Genomic DNA, 19,104 nt, shown 5'->3' with positions numbered 1-19,104 from the left:
TGAATAAATCTGTTGTTTTCATGTCACATTCAATTTTTGTTACATATTCTAGACCTTTTTGCTCATGCACAAGTGTACAATGTCTTTCATTATGGATTTACCTCACATCTTATTCCCCTGCGGTGTCCTCTGTGCATATATAACTGCACAGTGTTTTAATTTTAAATGTAAATTCTATTTTATTTTGTACAGTATTACACATTAACTTGAGTACAGGGCTTCTCTGATATATGTTGTTGACCACATAACCCCAGAGCCACCCGGACAGTGCTCTGCTTGTGGGTATGTGATCCCATCGATGTTTCAGTGGGTCCGTGAATAGATGGGATGCCCAGTGGCCCTGTTGGGCAGAACTTGGTGGCTGCACCATGGGTCCTCCTGATGTGAGCTGTGCGGGGCCACGGATGGGTTCAGCTCCTCCAAGCGGGAAGCAAAGCACAGGCACAATAGTTCATCACGAAGCTACGGTATAGAAACAAGAGCAAAGTATGGGTCTTCCTTTGCAGGAGCTTTTATTGCACTCCAGGCAATAAGCATGTAACTTTTAGCACTGGTAAGCTAAGCATCGCACTAGGCTTTGTTAGACATGGAAGGTTAGATGTGGTTTGTTTGGTTTATAAGCCAGGGAAAGCAGATACTTGAAGACAAATGCTGTATTCTTACAGGGAATTTCTGAAGATATTGTCACATCACATAGGTGTCGGTGACAAAACAAAACAAAAAATACTTTGATCAGCTACTTATGTTTCTCAGAGTTTTCCTTGAAGAGAGCCTGTGTCTCTTGAAAGCTGAGATCAAAGTAACTGTAAGCTCCCAAATAGGAAGAAAAATTACAGAAAATTACATAGATTCTTTTTATTTTATTCGAGGTAATGGACAGACAGGGAGAAGGAACAAGGGGAAATGGAAGTGGCTCTGAAAGATAAATGGTTAGAAAATCTTTATGTTTGAAAGAACAAGCCTGTCTGTTTTGGTTTTTTTTGCTTATGCTTCATGTATTTGCAGTAGTTACAGCAATGTTTTACACTGGAAAAAGTAATGATGTTAACATTCTTGTAAGAAGAGATTGCCTCAAATAAAACTTCAGAGGCAGCCGAATGAAAGAAGAAAATAAGGTTAAAATATGAAGCTTAATATCACCAGGGGGCATCTGGTGTGTCAGTCAGATGAATGAGGTAAGCTGATTTATGCCCTACAAACTTTAGCCAAGGTGTTTCTGATGCTGAAGAGGGTTTAATAGACTGCTGGCCTCCCACAGATCGTTGCTAACTGCAAGGGAGATTTTGCTGAGGTAGAACTGCAATCATGTGTGTCTCCATTGCTTGTGAACACTCCACAGCTCCCAAGCTGTTTATTTTTTGCCTTTTCCCTTTCTATTGATTTTTGGTTGTATTTTCTTTGCCAGTTATAGTTGGCAAATGGCCGAATAATAAATTTATATTTCCAAGCTGTAGAGAGGATTTGATTTAGCAAATAATTTTTACCATTTGGAGCAGTTTAAAATGAGTTTTCCAGTTGCCTTTGCAGTTATTTTCTCCCCTTTTATGCCATTTTGCTGCATTGTCATGCTTGTTGTCTCTGATTCTCGGAAAGCGATGCTTTAGTGGTGACAGTGGGATATTGCCTCATTACAGGCTTCCTTGCCAGATGAGTTCCCTTAGTGCCAATTACTATTCAGTAGCAGACACTGCAATAGGTCAACCTGTACTTTTTGCTAGTCATTCTTTTTTTTTCATATGCATTGCTTCTGTCTAAAGCACTTAGAGGCAAATTGTGCTCCTGCCTTGGTAATTGTTACTCTGCTACTCAGGGGGACTGTGCGGGGGGGTGTAGGTATTCTCTGGATGTGTGGAGTTCCACAGGGACCACTAACCTGGCAGTAGGAGGCATACGGCCAAGACCGTAGGAGATCATCAAAGGCTAAAGTTTCTAACTTCTTAGCTGCTTTGTCTCCTGAGGGCCAAATTGCTCCCCCACCTTTTGCATTTTTCCTGCCCTCTGTATTTAGCCCAGGTGTAGTGCAGAGATTTTGTCTTTCAGAGCTAACACTTTGACCAGTTGAGGCAAACCTAAGCGTGGTGATAACAGCCTCTCCCAGCCACAGGGAGTGCTCTGAAAGCAAGTACGCTGAAAACTGGGGGAGCTGAGTACTGCAGTAGTGCTGACCATGTCACTACTCCGGCCTCCTGTTGCACCTTTCAATCCATCTTAGCCCCTGGGGCCAGTGGTGGCATCGTACTTGGGCACCAGACCTCACAAATGTACTGTGAACCACGGGAAAATCAGATGGCAAGCGAGGGCTACATCTCCCTGATAGCTGAAAGTAGCTGTGTGGCATGGCACAGCAACTGGAAAATAATTTCAAACGGCAACTTTAAACTGTGTCACTCCTTGTTTAATTAAACATTAAGATACATGTGACAGGGCTGGGAGTTAAACCTTGATGTATACTGGGTGTTCTCTGAGGCACCATGCTGAATTATCTTTTTTGGCTGCTGGTGTTTTAACCCAGTATGGCCTAGGGAGACTGCAAGCTCATTTTCACAAGTAAACACCTCAAATCTGAGTCTAAAGCCAATGCAGGAGACTTTTGATCGACAGTTAAACTCTTAAGTATGAGTCTCTGTAATTTTGCGATAAATCTGTTTATGATATGTTGTTTGTGTACCTAATTATAAATTTGGAACAAAACCCTCTGTTAGCATAATTCCTGTGATGTCAACAGAGCTTTTCATGCTGGGAATTTAAGCTAGTTGCAAGGTTGGTTTGGTGGAACTGTGAGGATACTAACGGCATTTTTTTAAATACAAGTAATTCTGACATATAACTAAAATGATGGTTTAAAAGCACATGTGGGCAAAGGCATAATTGATATACAGCATTGCCACAATATCAATATGACTCTGCTAGTGTAACTGAGAACAGAATTTTGCACCATAGCAATAGCAGCATCCCAATTTCCTTTCCCTCTGATGCTCACATTTGAGTTGGAATTTACCAACAGGTCATTTAAACTGATGGAGACGTAGCATCGGTGCATCCTGCAAAGATAGTATTTTTCAAATGAAGGGCCATACTGGAAATATTGGTTTGGAAGTAAACATGTAGCATGTCTGCGTACGTGTAAAGAAACAACTTCATCTCGTGGGGGCCAGGCTATCCTGACCGGTGCCAGGAGGTGTGAGCTTCCCCAGCCCAGAGCCGGAGGCAGCTCCTACCCCATTCCCAGGGCAGCTTTGGCCACAGCTCAGTGGCATTTCTTGCTCTGGCTCTTAGGATTCCTCTCCAAGGAATAAAACTGCCTTAAAGAAACTGGTGTTTGGTCAGTTGCTTTCGATTTTGCTGCCTCAGAGAATATCTTTGGTTATTTACTTCATTGCTTCACAAAAGCTCTAAAGCAGAGACAGAATTTATCAGTGACACCAAGGAGAAATGAGAAGAAGTGAAGGGAGAGATTATGTGAGCCCTTTTAACACAAAGAACTGTAGTATAGCTTAAGGAAATTATTTTATCTTTGGCTCCTCTGACAGGTCCCCTGTTACATAAGTGTTCTGCTTCTTCGAGTCAGGTATCGCCTAAACGTCAGTCACAGCCATTTCCTGAAATAGGAACACAGCGTTTATTTAATTTGGGGGGTTTAAGTATTTTCCATTTCAGAATAATAAATATATGATATAAGATCTCTTCTATGTAAATGCTACATTCTGGGAATATACAGGAGTATGTTTAGATATACTAAAAACCTCTTAGTCATGATTTTAAGAGTAAAGCTTTGATTTTTGTCCTGACATTGCTACGGCAAGCTTTCATGTCAAAAGAAACCCACTGAAGATGTTGATTCATTGGGAAAGGGGTGAAATGTCATACTCTTAACTACATCTTTCCATTTTCCAAGCTCCTCCTAGAGAACTGACAGAAGAAGAAAAACAGCAAGTTCTCCATTCAGAAGAATTCCTGATATTTTTTGACCGGACAATACGTGTAATTGAGCGAGCTTTGGCTGAAGATTCAGACATCTTCTTCGACTACAGTGGCAGAGATGTAGAAGAGAAAGATGGGTCAGTTTGGGGTTTGTTTGCTTTTATAAAATAACCTTTATAAAAATAATTCCAATGCCAGGGAGCCTTAATTTTAAAACTAAACTAAACATTTCTATAGGTAAGAAAAGTTTAAAACCTCTCCCTGAAGACCTGGGTCACTTTGTTAGCCTAAATTATTTTGTAAAATAGCTTCATGCTTTATTGCTCTGGGTTTTTTTCTTTGATGTATTATGCAGGTGGTTTAATTTTTTTGGGATGAAATTTCAAATTCTGAAGAAATACAGAAATGTGTGTGTACACATGTATATGTAGGTGAGCATGTGTATGGTCCAGTGTGCTTGTATCATGATATTTTTACAAATTCAGACTGATGCTGTTTATATTCTACTACTGCCTCAGGTCTGTAATGGATCCCGCTGTGCTATGCATTGTGTGGATGAAAATGATGATCTCCCAAATTGTCTGCAATCTAAACACATAAGACGAGAGGTGACAGGTTGTGCATTCAGCAACTGATAGGGGAGGAGAAGAAGCAAAACTTGTTAGTACGAGAGGAAGTATTTAGATTTCAACAGCTGCGTATCTGTTGAAGCCTCGTGGCAAATCAGTAGCTGTGTTGCACTGAAGTTACTTACTGGAGGTTCGTCTAGAGCATCACCCCTCTGACTGGCTAAATGCATCAGTGTGGCAGCGTTGGACCAGCACTGAGCTTCAGCCCATCCTGATGGTGCCAGAAGGCAACTGATGTCACCATCACTGGGAGGAGGTGCTGTAACTTTAAGATTTCAGGAATCAAAAATAACAGAGATTTGGTTATAGCTTGGAGGTGAAGATTTAGAAAAGGGGGAGCTGAATGCCTGATCCAGGTTCGGTCCTGAGAGACAAAGGTGGCAGAGGTGGCCCACGGTGACCCAGAAGATTCAGAAGGGCAGTGGGATATTAAGAAATGTGGTTTTGTGAAACAGATGTAAAAATTGTTCCTTGGTGCAGATTTGTTATCAGCAAGACACTCAGTGAAAGCAATCAAGGTGGCAGACTTCCCCAGGCTGAGCAGAGGTTTGAGAAGTAGTAGTCAGAAACTTTTGCATTGCTTTTCATAGCATTGGAATGCTGGTACTTCAAAAAGTGTTGCTTTGTTTGAATTCACACAGAGATGTTCAAGCAGGAGCCAACCTTTCCTTTAACCGTCAGTTTTATGATGAGCACTGGTCAAAGCATCGTGTTGTCACCTGTATGGATTGGTCTCTTCAGGTAAGAAGTGAAGCCAGGAGATATGTTTCCATATCCCTTCTAACTTCTCCATCAAAAAACAAGGCCAGCCTCAGTTTGCCCTTTGTTCTGCAGACTACAATGTTATTTCTTAGCTAACAGCAGGGCCCTGAATGAGTAAATGCATGTTTCTCTGTAAGGAAGAGTAGTGGGCAATAATAATGAAGCTGTCATTTTTTTTTTATGTTACTTGGTCTTCAAAACCAGGATGTTGTATTAAAACTATAGGTTAACAAACCTTCTAAGATGAAGGAGTCTTTACTTTTCCTCCCCCCCTCCACTTCTTCAGCACATGGAAATTTTTTTAGGACAAAAGGTTTAAAATTAAACCAATTAAAAATAATTCACTAAATATGTAGCAGTTGATTTAATAAATAGTTATACATAATAATATATAAAATAAAAAATAAGAACAGTGAGGAATAAAATTTATTTTTCTAATATACTAAAACTCAAAATGTGAAAGTATCTGAACAACTTGAAAAGATGGAAAACAGGTCTTTCAAAAAATGCTGGGTCCTCTCTTAAAGCGATGGAAGAGGAGGCTGCAGCTGGCCAGGGGGCATGCTAAAGCAGCGTGCCTGGAACGTATCCAGTTTCTGCACACCGCAAAGCATTGTCATATTGCAAAATAAAACTGATGATAGAGCTGCTTAAGATTCCCAAAACCAATACAGCCACATCAGCAAAGCACAGAAACCAGGTTAATTAGTTACTCCGTTGGAGAGCTGGGATTAGCACACACACACATCACCACAGGTCCTGTCAAATTCATTCGGCCCCAGTTTCACTCCAGCCACCCTCATTCTCTCTGCTTCGTCCCTGCTAGCCTGTTCCTAGTTTCCAGCTTGGAGCAAAGCAGTTGGTTTCCCTGGGGAGGAAACGAGGGATACTCTGCTCCAAGCTCCACAATACAGATATAACAAAACTGCTCCAGGAGGACATAGGCTTGAAAAATGCAAATGCAAGCCAGTCTGCCTAGTTGGCCCCAAATCCAGCCTCAGGCGTGCCCTGGTGTGTCCAGAGCCCTGATGCAGCCTGGTGTGGGTAGCAAAGATGCTATAGATGTAGCTCAGCCCAGTGCTAAGAACAAGCCTAATCTTAGAAGTAGCTGCTCTTTCTGCACCATGTTAGGTGTTGTGTGTGGAGACGGCATGTGTTTAAGGCCAAGTACGTAAATGGTGCGTGCGGGCTGGGGAGAGGCAGTGGATAAGGAGCACAGTGACTCTCGCATCCATCCTTCTCTCCTTCCCCTTGAAATGGCAGCAGGGCTGCTTCCATCCCTCCGGGTACTTCTCGGGTAAGGTGGCAGCTGACTGCAGGGAGGACGTGGCAGGCAGCAGGAGGAGAGGAGCTGGAGTGTCTCACCGAGCATTGCTGGTAGGTTGTGCAGGCCTGGCTGTCCGACCAGGTGTGGTGTACAACAGCCAGCTGCAGAGAGGCTTCTTGCTCGCACCCCGTGTGTGAAATGAAGGATTTATCCCTTTGCTTTCATGCAAAATATCAGCTTAACAACAGGTATGTACTGGTGTGACGTGGGTGGCCTTTAAGCACATATGGATTTCCACAGAAATCAAATATAAGCCTGAGGAAACACTTATCTTAGGTTGTTCACTTGTTCAGGGGCTGGAAATTACATGGAATTCTTATCTGATATTTTCCTAACAGGCAGCTCTTACTGTATTCCCAGGGCAGCAAGAAAAAAAGCCGCCTCAGAAGAGCACTGCCAAATGTAATTGCTCAGCCCCTGGGGCTCGCAGGCATGTTCTGCTTCCCACCTCTTTGTTCCAGGGTGGCCCCTCCTGCCTTTCCCTCCGTTAACTCTTCACACTCAGCTCCCTGGCACCCCAGCGGGGGCTTCTCCTCTCCGGCAGCTTCTCCATGCTGGGGGGCTTCTGCGCGCCACCCCACACCGGCTTGGGAGGAGGGACTTGCCTCCTCTCTTGCCTGCTTTGAGGTGTATCATGCGGCAGGAGCTGGAGCCGGATGGATGTATTTCACCTAACTGCTAGCTCCGCTTCTCACTCACGCTCCAGGACATAGCAGTGTCCAGTATGCCAAAGGATAGCTTGAATAATCATGGGAACTGCAGAACATGTTGCTCAATTTTCTGCGATAAAACTGTTGCTGCAAAACAGCCTGGAGGCAAATAGAAGCTTAATCAAACAAAGGACCTTGATGCATTGATTAAACAAGTTATTCTGTTCCCAGTCACATGTAAAATACGGTCCCAAACATGTGGGATCATTCATACCATTAAAGCTAACCCGCTAGCCCCTTGATTCTTTTGCAGAGCAAAGAGAAAACAGCTTAGATGCTTCATCAAGGATCTAAGGGAAAGGCCCAACAGACTCAGTGTAAACATAGAGAGTGGGATCACCTTGCTCTGTCCATGAGGAGGTAACTTAGCTCATCTAAAGCCAAGAAAACCACAGTCTCAGGGGTACTGCTGTGTCTCTCTTGACTCTCAGGCGGCAGCCTTGAATGCTATTTCCCACAGCACCATTTCCACGTTGTTTTCAGCTGCAGTCACAGGACAGCTGGGCATCTGGTGAGAACCGAAATTCTGTAAATGCAAGTAGATTGAATGAGGCGACGAGTGTGCAATGCCAGTGCAGATTTAGGGTGCTGCACTTAGCTCGCTTTTTTTAAGAGTCAAAAAGCCTCATAATGGTGTTGCCCAGCTAGCTATGACCCCAGCATGTGTGTAAACTTGAAACTGTATTTATTTCCAGTCAGATGCAGAAACTGTGATTGCAAAACCTACATATAGACCAGCAAGATTTGAGTCACTGTTTGTTTATGGCCAGACACGCTGCCAACCAGAACATGCTCGCTAAACTTTCCAGGAGTGTGACCCAACCCCAAAGTGCCTCTAAACTGGTGCTTCACACCTGGTTGCATGCCCTAGCTGGTTGCAGTGATGCTGGTGGAAGGGCTTGTCGCTCGTGCCTGCCAAGGTATCTGCCCCTTCACAACTGCGGGCTCAGCTGCTCACGCTAGTGGTACCTAACCTGTTCAGCCAAAACGAGATGCCCTGGCAAGAGCCTGCTGTGCACGCTGTTTACTTGGACCTGGGCCAACATGGGATGAAAAGGCTCAAAGGAGAAGCTGAGCTCGCTGTTCAGAAGTGGTTGTAATTTCTGTCGCAGGAGAGAGAGAGAAGAGGGGGTGAGATGGATGAGAGCAGTGGAGGGCAGGCTGGCACAACTGTGTCCAAAGAGGTGGGTCTCAGGTGTGGGATTAAACCACCCTCAGGTCTCCCCGGGTTCTTGAGGAGGGAGAAGAGATGATTGGTCTGCTGCATGCTCTAAATCCCGTGCAAGTGATTTGGGTGCTAAATTGCCCTTACAAGCTCTGCCAGCAGCCAGGGTTTGCCGGGATGTAGGTACAACCCAGTCAGAGCCGCCCCAAAATGGGAAAGAGGCAGCTATGGTGGCCACGTGTCATTGCTGGTTCTTCCACACGTGGGTCCAGGCTCATTTGCAATGATGAGGTTGAATAGAAAAATCATCAGCTCCATGATGTATTATCCATGGAAGTGGGAAAGAACAGCTGCTGAAGGCAAAAGTTATAGCTGTGCACATTATTTCTTCCAAATGGATTTTGAGAGCAGAGAGGTTCAAACCTCAACAATAATGATATAAAGGGTGGTGGGTTTTTTTTAATTTTTAAAATGCCTGGTGTGGACCAAATTCACAGCTCCCAATAGTACTATTGGCAGTTTCTTTGTCCCACTTCCTTTACATCTACCAGCTGCGCTGTTCCCCTATAAAATGGTGAATGGTTTGGCAGGAATTTACCTGGGAAAGACAAAAAGTGACAATGATTTGCGGAGATCATGGAGAAATTTTGAGGGAAAGCATTCCTAGTTTACAAGAGGAGGGTGTGTGTCCTGCAGAGCTTGGGCTGCTGGCTCATTGGTCTGCAGAAGCCACGTGTTTTTCTCTGGACATGCCATAAGGTCCACTGCCTTACTTTGACTATTTAGAGGGAAGGACAGAGGCTACCAGAGGTGCCTACTGTCAAACATGTGAGAGTGGAGAACTGGGTGCTATTGTATAGGCAGAAAGTAATTGATGTTTTGTGGGCAAATTGTTACTTCTTATAGTGTTTTGAAACAACAGAAGGTCATCAACAGAATGTGAAAATCTGATTTTTCATATATAATACTATGTGTGTGTGTATATATATATAAACAGAGGAAATACATATGTTTGTGTTGCATATCTACTTCTATACAACAGTGGATAATGGGTGTACAAGCAAATATGGATCTGATTTTAGAGTGCTCATTGCATCAATCTTACTGAGTCAGTGGAATTTGAGGTCACTCTGTGCTTTACAAGATGACCTCAGCATCTTGCAAAATTGAGCTTCTGTGAAGAAAATGTTTCGTTTGCTATTTGAATCATCAAGAAGAGCTTTCAAGTTGATTCTACACATAACTGAATAGGAAGAGTGCCTAATGAAATAAGAAAGAATAGTTTTCAGGGGTGCTGAAAAAAAAATGTGAATTTCGGAATAAAAGCAAGTCAACGCTATGGTCATAGTTTTTTTATTATCAAAACCAATTAAGACAACAGTTTGTCCCTGAAGAAATGGTTAAGCAAATAATACATTAGAATTACTCAAGCTTTCAGATTTTTCCTCTTCCTTGCTTTGCATTCCCTTTATGAATATCCTGCTAGTTGTCTTTTCAGAGAATTACCTGTAGAAAAGAACATTGCCTTTGTGGTATCCGAGAATAACTCAGAGAGAGCAAGGAGCCGGGGCTTTAAGGATGTCAGGGACAAGTAAAATATAAAACCAAAATGAAGCCGAATACTATGATTGAACTTAGTGTGTAATATAATTAAAACCAGATATTGCACACGTAGTGTGAGATTATTTCTGTCTCATCTGATTTTGCATAGGTTCTTCATCATCCATCTTATTTCATTCACTTTTTCTTTTCCTTTCTAGTACCCTGAGTTGATGGTTGCATCTTATAACAATAACGAAGATGCCCCACATGAACCTGATGGGGTAGCCTTGGTATGGAACATGAAGTTCAAGAAAACCACACCGGAATATGTTTTCCATTGTCAGGTAAGACTGAGGAAGCCATTAATTTCAAGCTAGACAAAACAGAGTTTACTACATGGTGCATCTGCCCACTGTTTATATGAAGAGGTTGAGGTTAAAAATAAGCATTTTTGGAAAAAGTACAAGCAGCAGTCCAATGTTTTTAGAAGGCAACCAGCCTTCTCAAACAATACTGAAAGCCTGTCAGGGCTGCGTGTCATTCTTTGTCTATTTAGAACAGTCCCTAGGAGATTTAGTTTATAAAGCCCCTGCACTTATGAAGTAACTGTGGTGTACCACTTCCTCATCCAGGCAGCAACATATGCTTTCCCACCCACGTTAGCTTCCTCGCATCCTCTGCACTCCAAGCTGCCTGCCCTTGCCGTGGTTCTGCTCAATATCATGTTTTGCCTTTAAAATTGGGAAGTACACTTTGCATTTCTGGGCATGCATTTTACTTACGGCTTGATAAAAATGGTCTCGATTAAAAGGACTACTCCACCAATTCCTGTTTGACTGTCCTGTAGGTTAGCAAACCGGTGCTTCACTTCAGTCAATGCTACTTTATGACCATACTGTTTTAGAAGTTTATGGACAATTCAAAATATTTGGATGTTTTATAGATCTTTCTATAGGTCTTTTATAGGTATTACTATAGGTCTGTTTACTCCTCTTTTGCCACTGCTTTTGTGTGTGAAATGGCACAGCCTGGTATGGACAGAAATGTTCTGCTCATTGGCTCTATCTCCATCAAACTGTCCACATTGTGGAACAGGGCTTGGGCCAAATTTCCAACCTCTTCATTAATATCCTTCTGTGGTAATTAAATACAGGACAGTGGTATTCAAAAAGCCATATGGAAAAGTTTCAGCAAGTAAAACTTAACAATCAGAGATTAGTAAAATGCAGATTATTCTGCGGTAAAAATTGCTTCTCTTGGAAGGATATGTATTACCTGGCTAATTGTGTAAGCTAAGTGTCATTTTACATTCAAGGACCAAACATCTTTTTGAACTAAGTTTATGTTTGGACTTGGGTACATTATCAGATGTAACATAGTGGGAGGGAGTTGCTGGAATGGAAGTTACTGCTTCAACCCGATTAAGTAACCTTTAATTCTGGGCATGTTTTTCTAATTTGCTATACTGAAAAACAACTTCACAAGGAGTCTAGGCCTGCACAGCAAATACGCCATACAGATTTATATACATATATATGTATGTGTGTGTGTGTGTTACCTTTGAAATGAGAACTTGTATTTTTCTGGATATCATATTCGGCAGACTGATGTGTTCTTTCAGACTGCTTAAGATCTTAGCTCAGATCCCATGTTCAAGTTCTTCTAGGATGTACATGCAGCTTAATGTTTTAAACAAAATATTCAAGAGAAGAGATTGCCCATTGCATTTTCAGAAAGAATAATCCTTAAACTAGATAGATTGATTTTGCAAGATAATAACCAGATTTAGGGTAGCCCTTCTGACTACACAAAGGAGAGATCGACTACAGACATAACAACGATGTGCTCCATTAATTAAAAATTCTATCTAGTTTTAAAAGTAGGTACACTTAAACAGGGAAGGTATCACTCACGAAATTGAAAGCATTGAGGCAGGCTATACTCTCCATTAGAAAAATAAACATAGGACAACGTGGTGGCCAGAGATTTTGCCTGGCTGAGCTTCTAATTCTCCCATTAAGCTGGATGTCCCCCTTTTTAGAACTGGAACCTTAAAACCTGTAAATTGAGAGGCACATATGGCACTGTGCTTTCACATGCATCCTGGATTCATCATCTTTCAGTTAAATGAAATCAGTTCTTCTGTCCATGAGAAATATTTATTTTCTTGGTCAAACTGTCCACAGATAATTTGCATTATAAATCCGTGATGAGTTGGAACCATGTTTGAACCACCATTATGGGGCTTCTGACATGTGGAATATCTTCTGCGTCTCAGATCAGATGGGGATACCCACATGAGATTAAAGGGGGAAGCAAAAAGCATGGGACTTGGTCTCTTGAACACAGGTTTTGTTCTGACTGACTCAGATGGAAAATAAGAAAAAAAAATTATCTTAGCTCAGAGTCTGGAATTCAGTTCTGTAGATCATCATGTTATTCTGTTAGTGGAAACCGACTGTATTATTAGTCAGCCCTGTATCATTTATATTACCATTTTGCAAGAGAAACATTCCCTTATTCAGTCCTGATTCAGTCATTTCTCTAGGTCTTCTGTGAGACGGGCGCAGTTTTTCTTCTGCAATACATGACCAGCCCAGCAGCTAGAGATGAACACACACCTTATCATTACAGCTATGTTGCCCAGATAGGACAAACACAGTATTTTGAGTGTATTTTCCGAATAGATCTCTGTTTTCCTTTCCAAAGACTTTCTGTAAAACCGTGGTCTTAATAAATACTATATGGTGCTGACTAATATACCTTTTGCCTTTCAATTTTTGGGCTCACAGAATGAGATACAAGCAATTAGAAACTCATTTCAGATGTGACTGTCAAGGAACTAATGCAAGCCACTTCTGAGAAGCCAAATCAATAAATAGGTTTATGAAGCCATTTCTGAGGAACTTCTAAGAAATTCCACCTCAGGAGTTCTGATAACATCAATAGAAATAAATATGTGAAACATCTCTGGACAGCTAAAGAGCTGGCTGAACTTCAGGAGGTAGAACTATATGAGAATTTGGTATACATTTGGTAAATTCCTGAAGGTAGGAACCATAATGTTTTTCTGTCTTTCCTGGTGCATTATACAGATTTAAGTGAGATGATTACCAATGAATTTCTTAATTTTCTTTACCTCTTTCTATGACTTTTTGTAATCTTACATAGGATCATTGAAATTGTCATAATCAGAACAACAGTCTTTCCCAGTGCCTTTGCTGAAAGTTGCCAGAACCCAGGGGCTTCAACTAAAGCTGTCTATCAGCCATGGCAGACAATGAGGCAAAAATCTACCATCAACGATGTTTTTTCCTAACTCCAATCAGCAAAACGTTTGATTTCAGTCCTCAAATGTGAGGGATGATGTAATGTAAATGTTTATCTTAGCTGTTGTCACTAATGATCTTACTGTTATGAAATTCTTGCCCAATTTAAAGTCATATTAGGTTGGTGGCTCATTAATACAGTGTAGGTGGTAGTAAATTTCACGGCTCTACAATATGTTGTGCTACAAATAGTGGGTTCAATTTTAGTTAATATGCATTAAGGGAAAAATGACTATCATCCACATGGACTTGTTTACTCATTAATTCATGTGAACTGCCATGTGATCTATCAAATCCTTTCTAAACAAAACAGTCCTCCTGACTTCTACTCTCTCCTCCTGTGGAATATTTATTTTCTTCTACTTGTTTTATTTTTGCCCTTCTTTGGGTTTTTATATTTCTACTTTACCCAGTGATGTGCTGACAGTATTTTAGCTGGGACTCCCACAGATTTTTTCCTCTATAGCTCATCATACATCTCTTTACCACAAGGTTAGAAATGGGAAAACAAGGAAGAGTGAGGGATTGGGCAATTTGTTAATTTGTTTTCCTATGCAAGCAAAAAAATGTTGTCTCAGAAGCAAAATCAAAGTGGAAGAGTGGTATCATTTGCCAAAGGAATGAAAGCTCAATGCTTTCCTTAGGTAGTGAGGAATAAATAGAGCATGCAGTTAATACTGCAGAGTGCAGACTGGGAATGTCCTTGTAGGGAAGAGTCAGGGATGTCCTCTTCCCCCACGCTGGAGCATCACAAACTCTTGGTGTAATCCAGTGCATTCCAAAGGCAAAACCCAAGCCTTTCAGAAGTACTTTATGAGGCCCTGTGGATGAATCATCCCTGGTTGCGTTGGTTTGGCAGTATCCAGAGAGGGAATGAATTCCAGCAAAGACATGGAAATCACATTGACTCTCCCTCATTTTGGTGGGAGAATTTTAAGCAGTGGTTCACACTGCTTCTCTCAGCTACTGATTGTCTGCTTTTAGGTGGGAGTGACAAAAAGGAAAATAGTATGGCATGGTTATTGATGATATGACTCAACATGAGCTCGATCCTATATTGATTTATGCAATGCATGGGGCTGGCCTTGTATGTGAATATTCCTGTACTATTGATTGATAGAGTAGCGTCAATGATATTTCTCAGTCTTACTCTTTTTCTTCGAAAGTGCTTATATGTCCATAATGTGTTTTTTCACTGAACAGACAAATAAAAATCTACATTACCCATTAATTATGAGGATTATTTGCAATGCAATGCCCATCATTTATGTACTACTGGTCACCTCTACCCATGATGTTGTTTCTCTCTCCTGGTGGGCTGATCTAAGCGTTCAAAGCCAAAGTGACCTGAAGAAATATCTGAAACTTTGCACCAACATATCTGGTAGATTGAGGCAAATGAGAACTCAGACTGTCTTTGCCCTAAAGTGGCTAGTTGAAGTCTGAGCTATTATACCCTTCCTTTCAGCAGGGCCTGTTAGCATGGGTACAGCACTGCTCTTATACCAGATACCAGATCTCATAGCTTTTGGGTTAGAGCTGATCTACAGAGACGGAAGATACAAGGGAAAGAAATAATCAGTGGGTCTAGTAGGCTTTAGGTTATTGCAAACCATTTCCTTTCTTCTGGAACCAAACAGGGGTTATTAAAGTCGGTTGAAGTATCTGGACCTCAGCTTCAAACATTCATCGCTTCAGGAGAGGAGGGGTGGGGACAAGACAGCTAAAGATATTAGTTTCATGCAAATAAACCAAATTGAATGTTACTTTCTGATTTGGAGGACTCTGCATTGTGTTTAGAAAGTTTGATGAATTCTGCTTTCCTACACCCAGTCTAATGATAGCAGCAATAAAAAAAATTGCTACATTGACTGCATTTTGATTTATTATAGATTATTTCCTGATATATTAATTTCCTCTTTCTCAGCTATGTCTTTTCCAAATGTCTCAAAAGGGCAGTGAGAAGTACAAATTTGACACAGAAGTAACTCCATTCAGCATATTTTTAAGGAAGGAGAGCACATGTGAAGTAGCTTTTATTTGAGGAAGCAGTAACCATTTAAGAGTTCTTTCAAGAAGTTAGATCGACTTTTAGCATAATGACAAAAAGATTTCAGCAGTATATCACTTTTAATAGCTGCAGCTATTTCTGTCCTTTTCCTAAAATGCCATGCAGCCAGATTTACTTGGTTGGTTCCATCTCTTTACTAAACTGTCAGTTTTTTGTGGGATATGGGACTTGTGTTTTCTATTTTAATTTCAAGAAAAGCTGTCCATGCTTGGAAAATATTGGTGAATTGGGTACAGAGATCAGCCACTCAGCCGCACCACAAAATGTTTCATTCTCCCCTAGCTTTTTTGTAGTGGCTTCTATACACTGTCATTAAGTTATGTGTTTGACCACTCTTCATTGCTTATCCTGGTGTGGTCTTTCCCTTTTCAACTGAATGGATGGAGTCAGAAATGCATATCTTAGAATTAGATGCACTGAGGTAAGTGAAGGGCTATATTTAGTGGCTGATATTGGCCAGAGTTGCCTTTTTTTTTCCCTGGTTTGGTTCCTTTGTTGTTGTCTGCTCTTTCAAAATCAACATAAATTCCTTCAGATGTGCTTTTTGCTCCAGCAGCCTGCCTTCTAAAGGTGCTGAGCGCCCAAATCCACGAGACTTGTGTGCGGAGCAGGCTGAGGTAACAGCATGAATGACTAATATCCTCCTTTTCCTCTTGTCCTTGAGTTTCCTTCGCTGTGGAAGCCAGAACAGAGCTCAGTCCCAGAACTTTAAAAGAAAAGTACTACAACAAGTTTAATTGTCAAGAAAGTATGCTTGGAATACTTAAAAAATAAAGAAAATTTTCTCTGATAATTATATTGGTGTTTTTCCACAAAGGCTTCCTCACTTTGTTGCTATTATCTAAGTTTCAAGTAAGGTTTCAGCTCTTCAGAGCCATAAAAGAAATGACAGCCCCTAAACTCCCTCCAAGCTTCCCAGAATTTCCTAAGCAAAATCAATGTGAAGAACCAGCAGTATATCCAGTTCCAAAGCTGACTTGTCTAGTTCCTCAGTTTCTAGTAAGAGGGGGCACCTGTGGTCAGTCTTTAAAGGGCTGCAAATCTCAGAGAAGACATGTGGCTCTGAGCTCACTGCAAATTTAAAAAAAAAAAAAAAGCCAGCTCTGGAAAAGGTGTTTTCATCAAAAAGTGTCCGGTTGTTAAAATAGAACTGGTCAACAGAAGATAAGTAGGTTTGATGGGTAACCACTGAAGCTTGGTCCACGGTGGGAGAATGAGAGACAATGGGAGAAGAGAAGTTCAGGCTATATGGAAGGAAAAGGCTTTTCCCCATGAGGGCAGTCAGGCATTGAAGCAGGTTGTCCAGATTGCGCAGTCTCCATCATTGTCTTTTCAAGACAGGCTGGATGAAGCCCTGAGCAACCTCGCCTAATCTCACAGCTGGCCCTGCTTTGAATGGGAGGTTGGACTAGAGAGGTCCTGAGGTCTCTTCCAACCTGAATTGTCCTGTAATCCTATGATCCTGGACATGAATCAGATTCTGCCTGTTTTTGTGGCAGTTCTCTGGTAAGTGGACCTCTGAATATCTGCCTTTGAAGATGCTGGGGCAGCTCCCGTACTGGGAATGCTCCAGTACCCAGGGACCCAAATTTGTTGCAGAATTTCTGTAACACATACCAAAATGTTGTAAAATGAATCAGGTAGGACTTCTTCATACATACAGAGGTTGTTTTGTTTTCATTTCTGTTTCGTTTCCTGCTATGTATCATTGGTAGGATGATCTTTGTGGAGCTGCCTAGAGCTCATCCCTGCCTGTTTTCCAGGACACTTTGCTGCTATTACATTTGTGACTACGTGGTCATTTGCACATTTCAATAATTCATGCAGATGTATAGGTGGACCATTTTGAATTAAAATTTGGAAGAATTTCCAACTGTGCTCCTGGGGGAGGAGAACAGTTTCAGCTGTGGCTTGTGATAGAAGGACTTATTCATTCTGTTCTTATTTTAAAACTTTTTTCCTCTGTCCTGTTGTGTTTGTCCAGGCTGGAACATAGAAATGCAGAGCACAATTTGCGCTGTGAGGATTTCAGTAAACAAGAGCCCATGTCTTGTCTGTTAGGCTTTTGTTTTAGATTCTTCCTCCTGTTCTCAGTTGATGACAACTGTCTTTTTTTGCTACTCTTATTGGAGTTTACACCATTTCTGCCTTTGGTGATTATAAATAACTATCATTTGGCCTAAGATTAGTGCTCCAATACTTGTGGAGAGATTGTGTGTGAGTCAGTAGAAGTTACACCCACACATCTGAAGGCTGAATGTAGTATTTGGAAAATGGTTTTCAGTGTCTTACTTGAGAGGAGAGAGCTGCCTGCAGCAGGTTTGTAGAGGGGGACAAAGAGGACCAAATATACAAAAGGCAGAGTCTCCTGTCTCCCAGATACTACTGAACTCAGAGGCATCACCGGGGGAGGACAGAAAAGGCACGGAAAATGTGGAAATGTATATTCTGTCTTGGGTGCTACAGTGTCTTACACAGTCCTGAAACCACCAATATGAAATGCCCCAAGTGAGCCTGAAGTCCTGCCTTATTGCTGAAATGCCACAGCTGTTAATGTGGCATCTGCTAGCATCTGCAGCTCAAGAAAAAGTATGCCATGCTTTCCACATAGCCTTTCAGTCCTAAAATCTCTTTAAAATGACTTTACTTCCACACAAAATCAAATCATAATATTTTTCCTAACAGGACTGGGAGAAGGAAACCTTCTTCCAGGCAAGGCTGGAGAGAAACTAAGCATTATTATTTAGACTGAAGGGATGTCAACTGGATCCACAGAGCCTTCCCTTGGGCCTACCTGTGTCTTTCCTAGCCCTTAGCAAAGCTCCTTTTTCCATGATGATGCAGATCTATTGCTCTCTTGTGCAGAACCCTGAAGAGCAACACACCCATCAAAGCCAATGTGTACACTAGAACAGCAAAACTGTATGTCATATCCCATCAGTCTGTGAAATGACTGCTAATACAAAAGGTGGGTGCAGTTTCCCTGTTAGTAATTAACATTCTGAATTACTTGAGCACTGTGTTTATACATAACAAAGTCTGCTAGCAACAGAATGCTCCTTTGCTTAGAGCAATGCTTACCATAGATCATCTTCCCCATTTGAAATGGAGATTTCAATTATGAATCAAAGAATTAGGAAGTGACAAATTTGCTTGTCTTGGATAGAAAATTTTAGATGGTTCCTGCTTCTAAGACTTTTTTGGAGGGGATAGATTATCATACATTTAAATGATATGCTGTCACTACTAGCAATAGCATTGTGCTTTTTGTAGGTGTTAAAATAGTGATTTGCAATGAATCTGTACTTAAAGATGCTGTTTCCCTTCTTCACATTCAGATATTCTTCCTTTCAGACCAAATATAAAGAATATGTTGGCCACTCGATACAGCAGGCATTCTTTTTTTTTTTAAGTTTCTTTGTTTCACTGATAACTTGCATTGTACCTTTCTGAATTACTGGCATCTATGCAAATAATGCAATTTGGAGCAAACCTAACCTTTGAATTTGTAGAGTTAGACATGCAGTATTTTTAAACTTTAGCTAGCTAAGGAAAAAAAAAGATCTCAGTCAAAAACTATATTTCATAAGAGAAAATTATAGTGATATTGATGGTTTGCCAAAACCTCAACCAGTGACAAAATCCACA

The 19,104-nt window shown here is 41.2% G+C and overlaps 1 protein-coding gene across 1 annotated transcript in view; it reads left to right on the top strand.

The window, feature by feature from the left end:
* The window catches only part of DYNC1I1 (dynein cytoplasmic 1 intermediate chain 1), a gene marked incomplete at its 3' end in the record, with an annotated part of 193,290 nt that overhangs the window by 109,802 nt on the left and 64,384 nt on the right, over positions 1-19,104 (top strand). The window contains exons 8-10 of the mRNA XM_082327082.1: positions 3,896-4,058; positions 5,192-5,291; positions 10,275-10,400. Of these exons, the coding sequence (XP_082183208.1) occupies positions 3,896-4,058; positions 5,192-5,291; positions 10,275-10,400 (389 nt within the window). The remainder of the gene's footprint in view (positions 1-3,895; positions 4,059-5,191; positions 5,292-10,274; positions 10,401-19,104) is intronic.

Source organism: Platalea leucorodia, assembly GCF_965183815.1.
Source record: "Platalea leucorodia genome assembly, chromosome: 1".
In the NCBI taxonomy this organism is placed as follows: domain Eukaryota; kingdom Metazoa; phylum Chordata; class Aves; order Pelecaniformes; family Threskiornithidae; genus Platalea; species Platalea leucorodia.
This window is presented reverse-complemented; position numbering and strand designations above follow the sequence as displayed.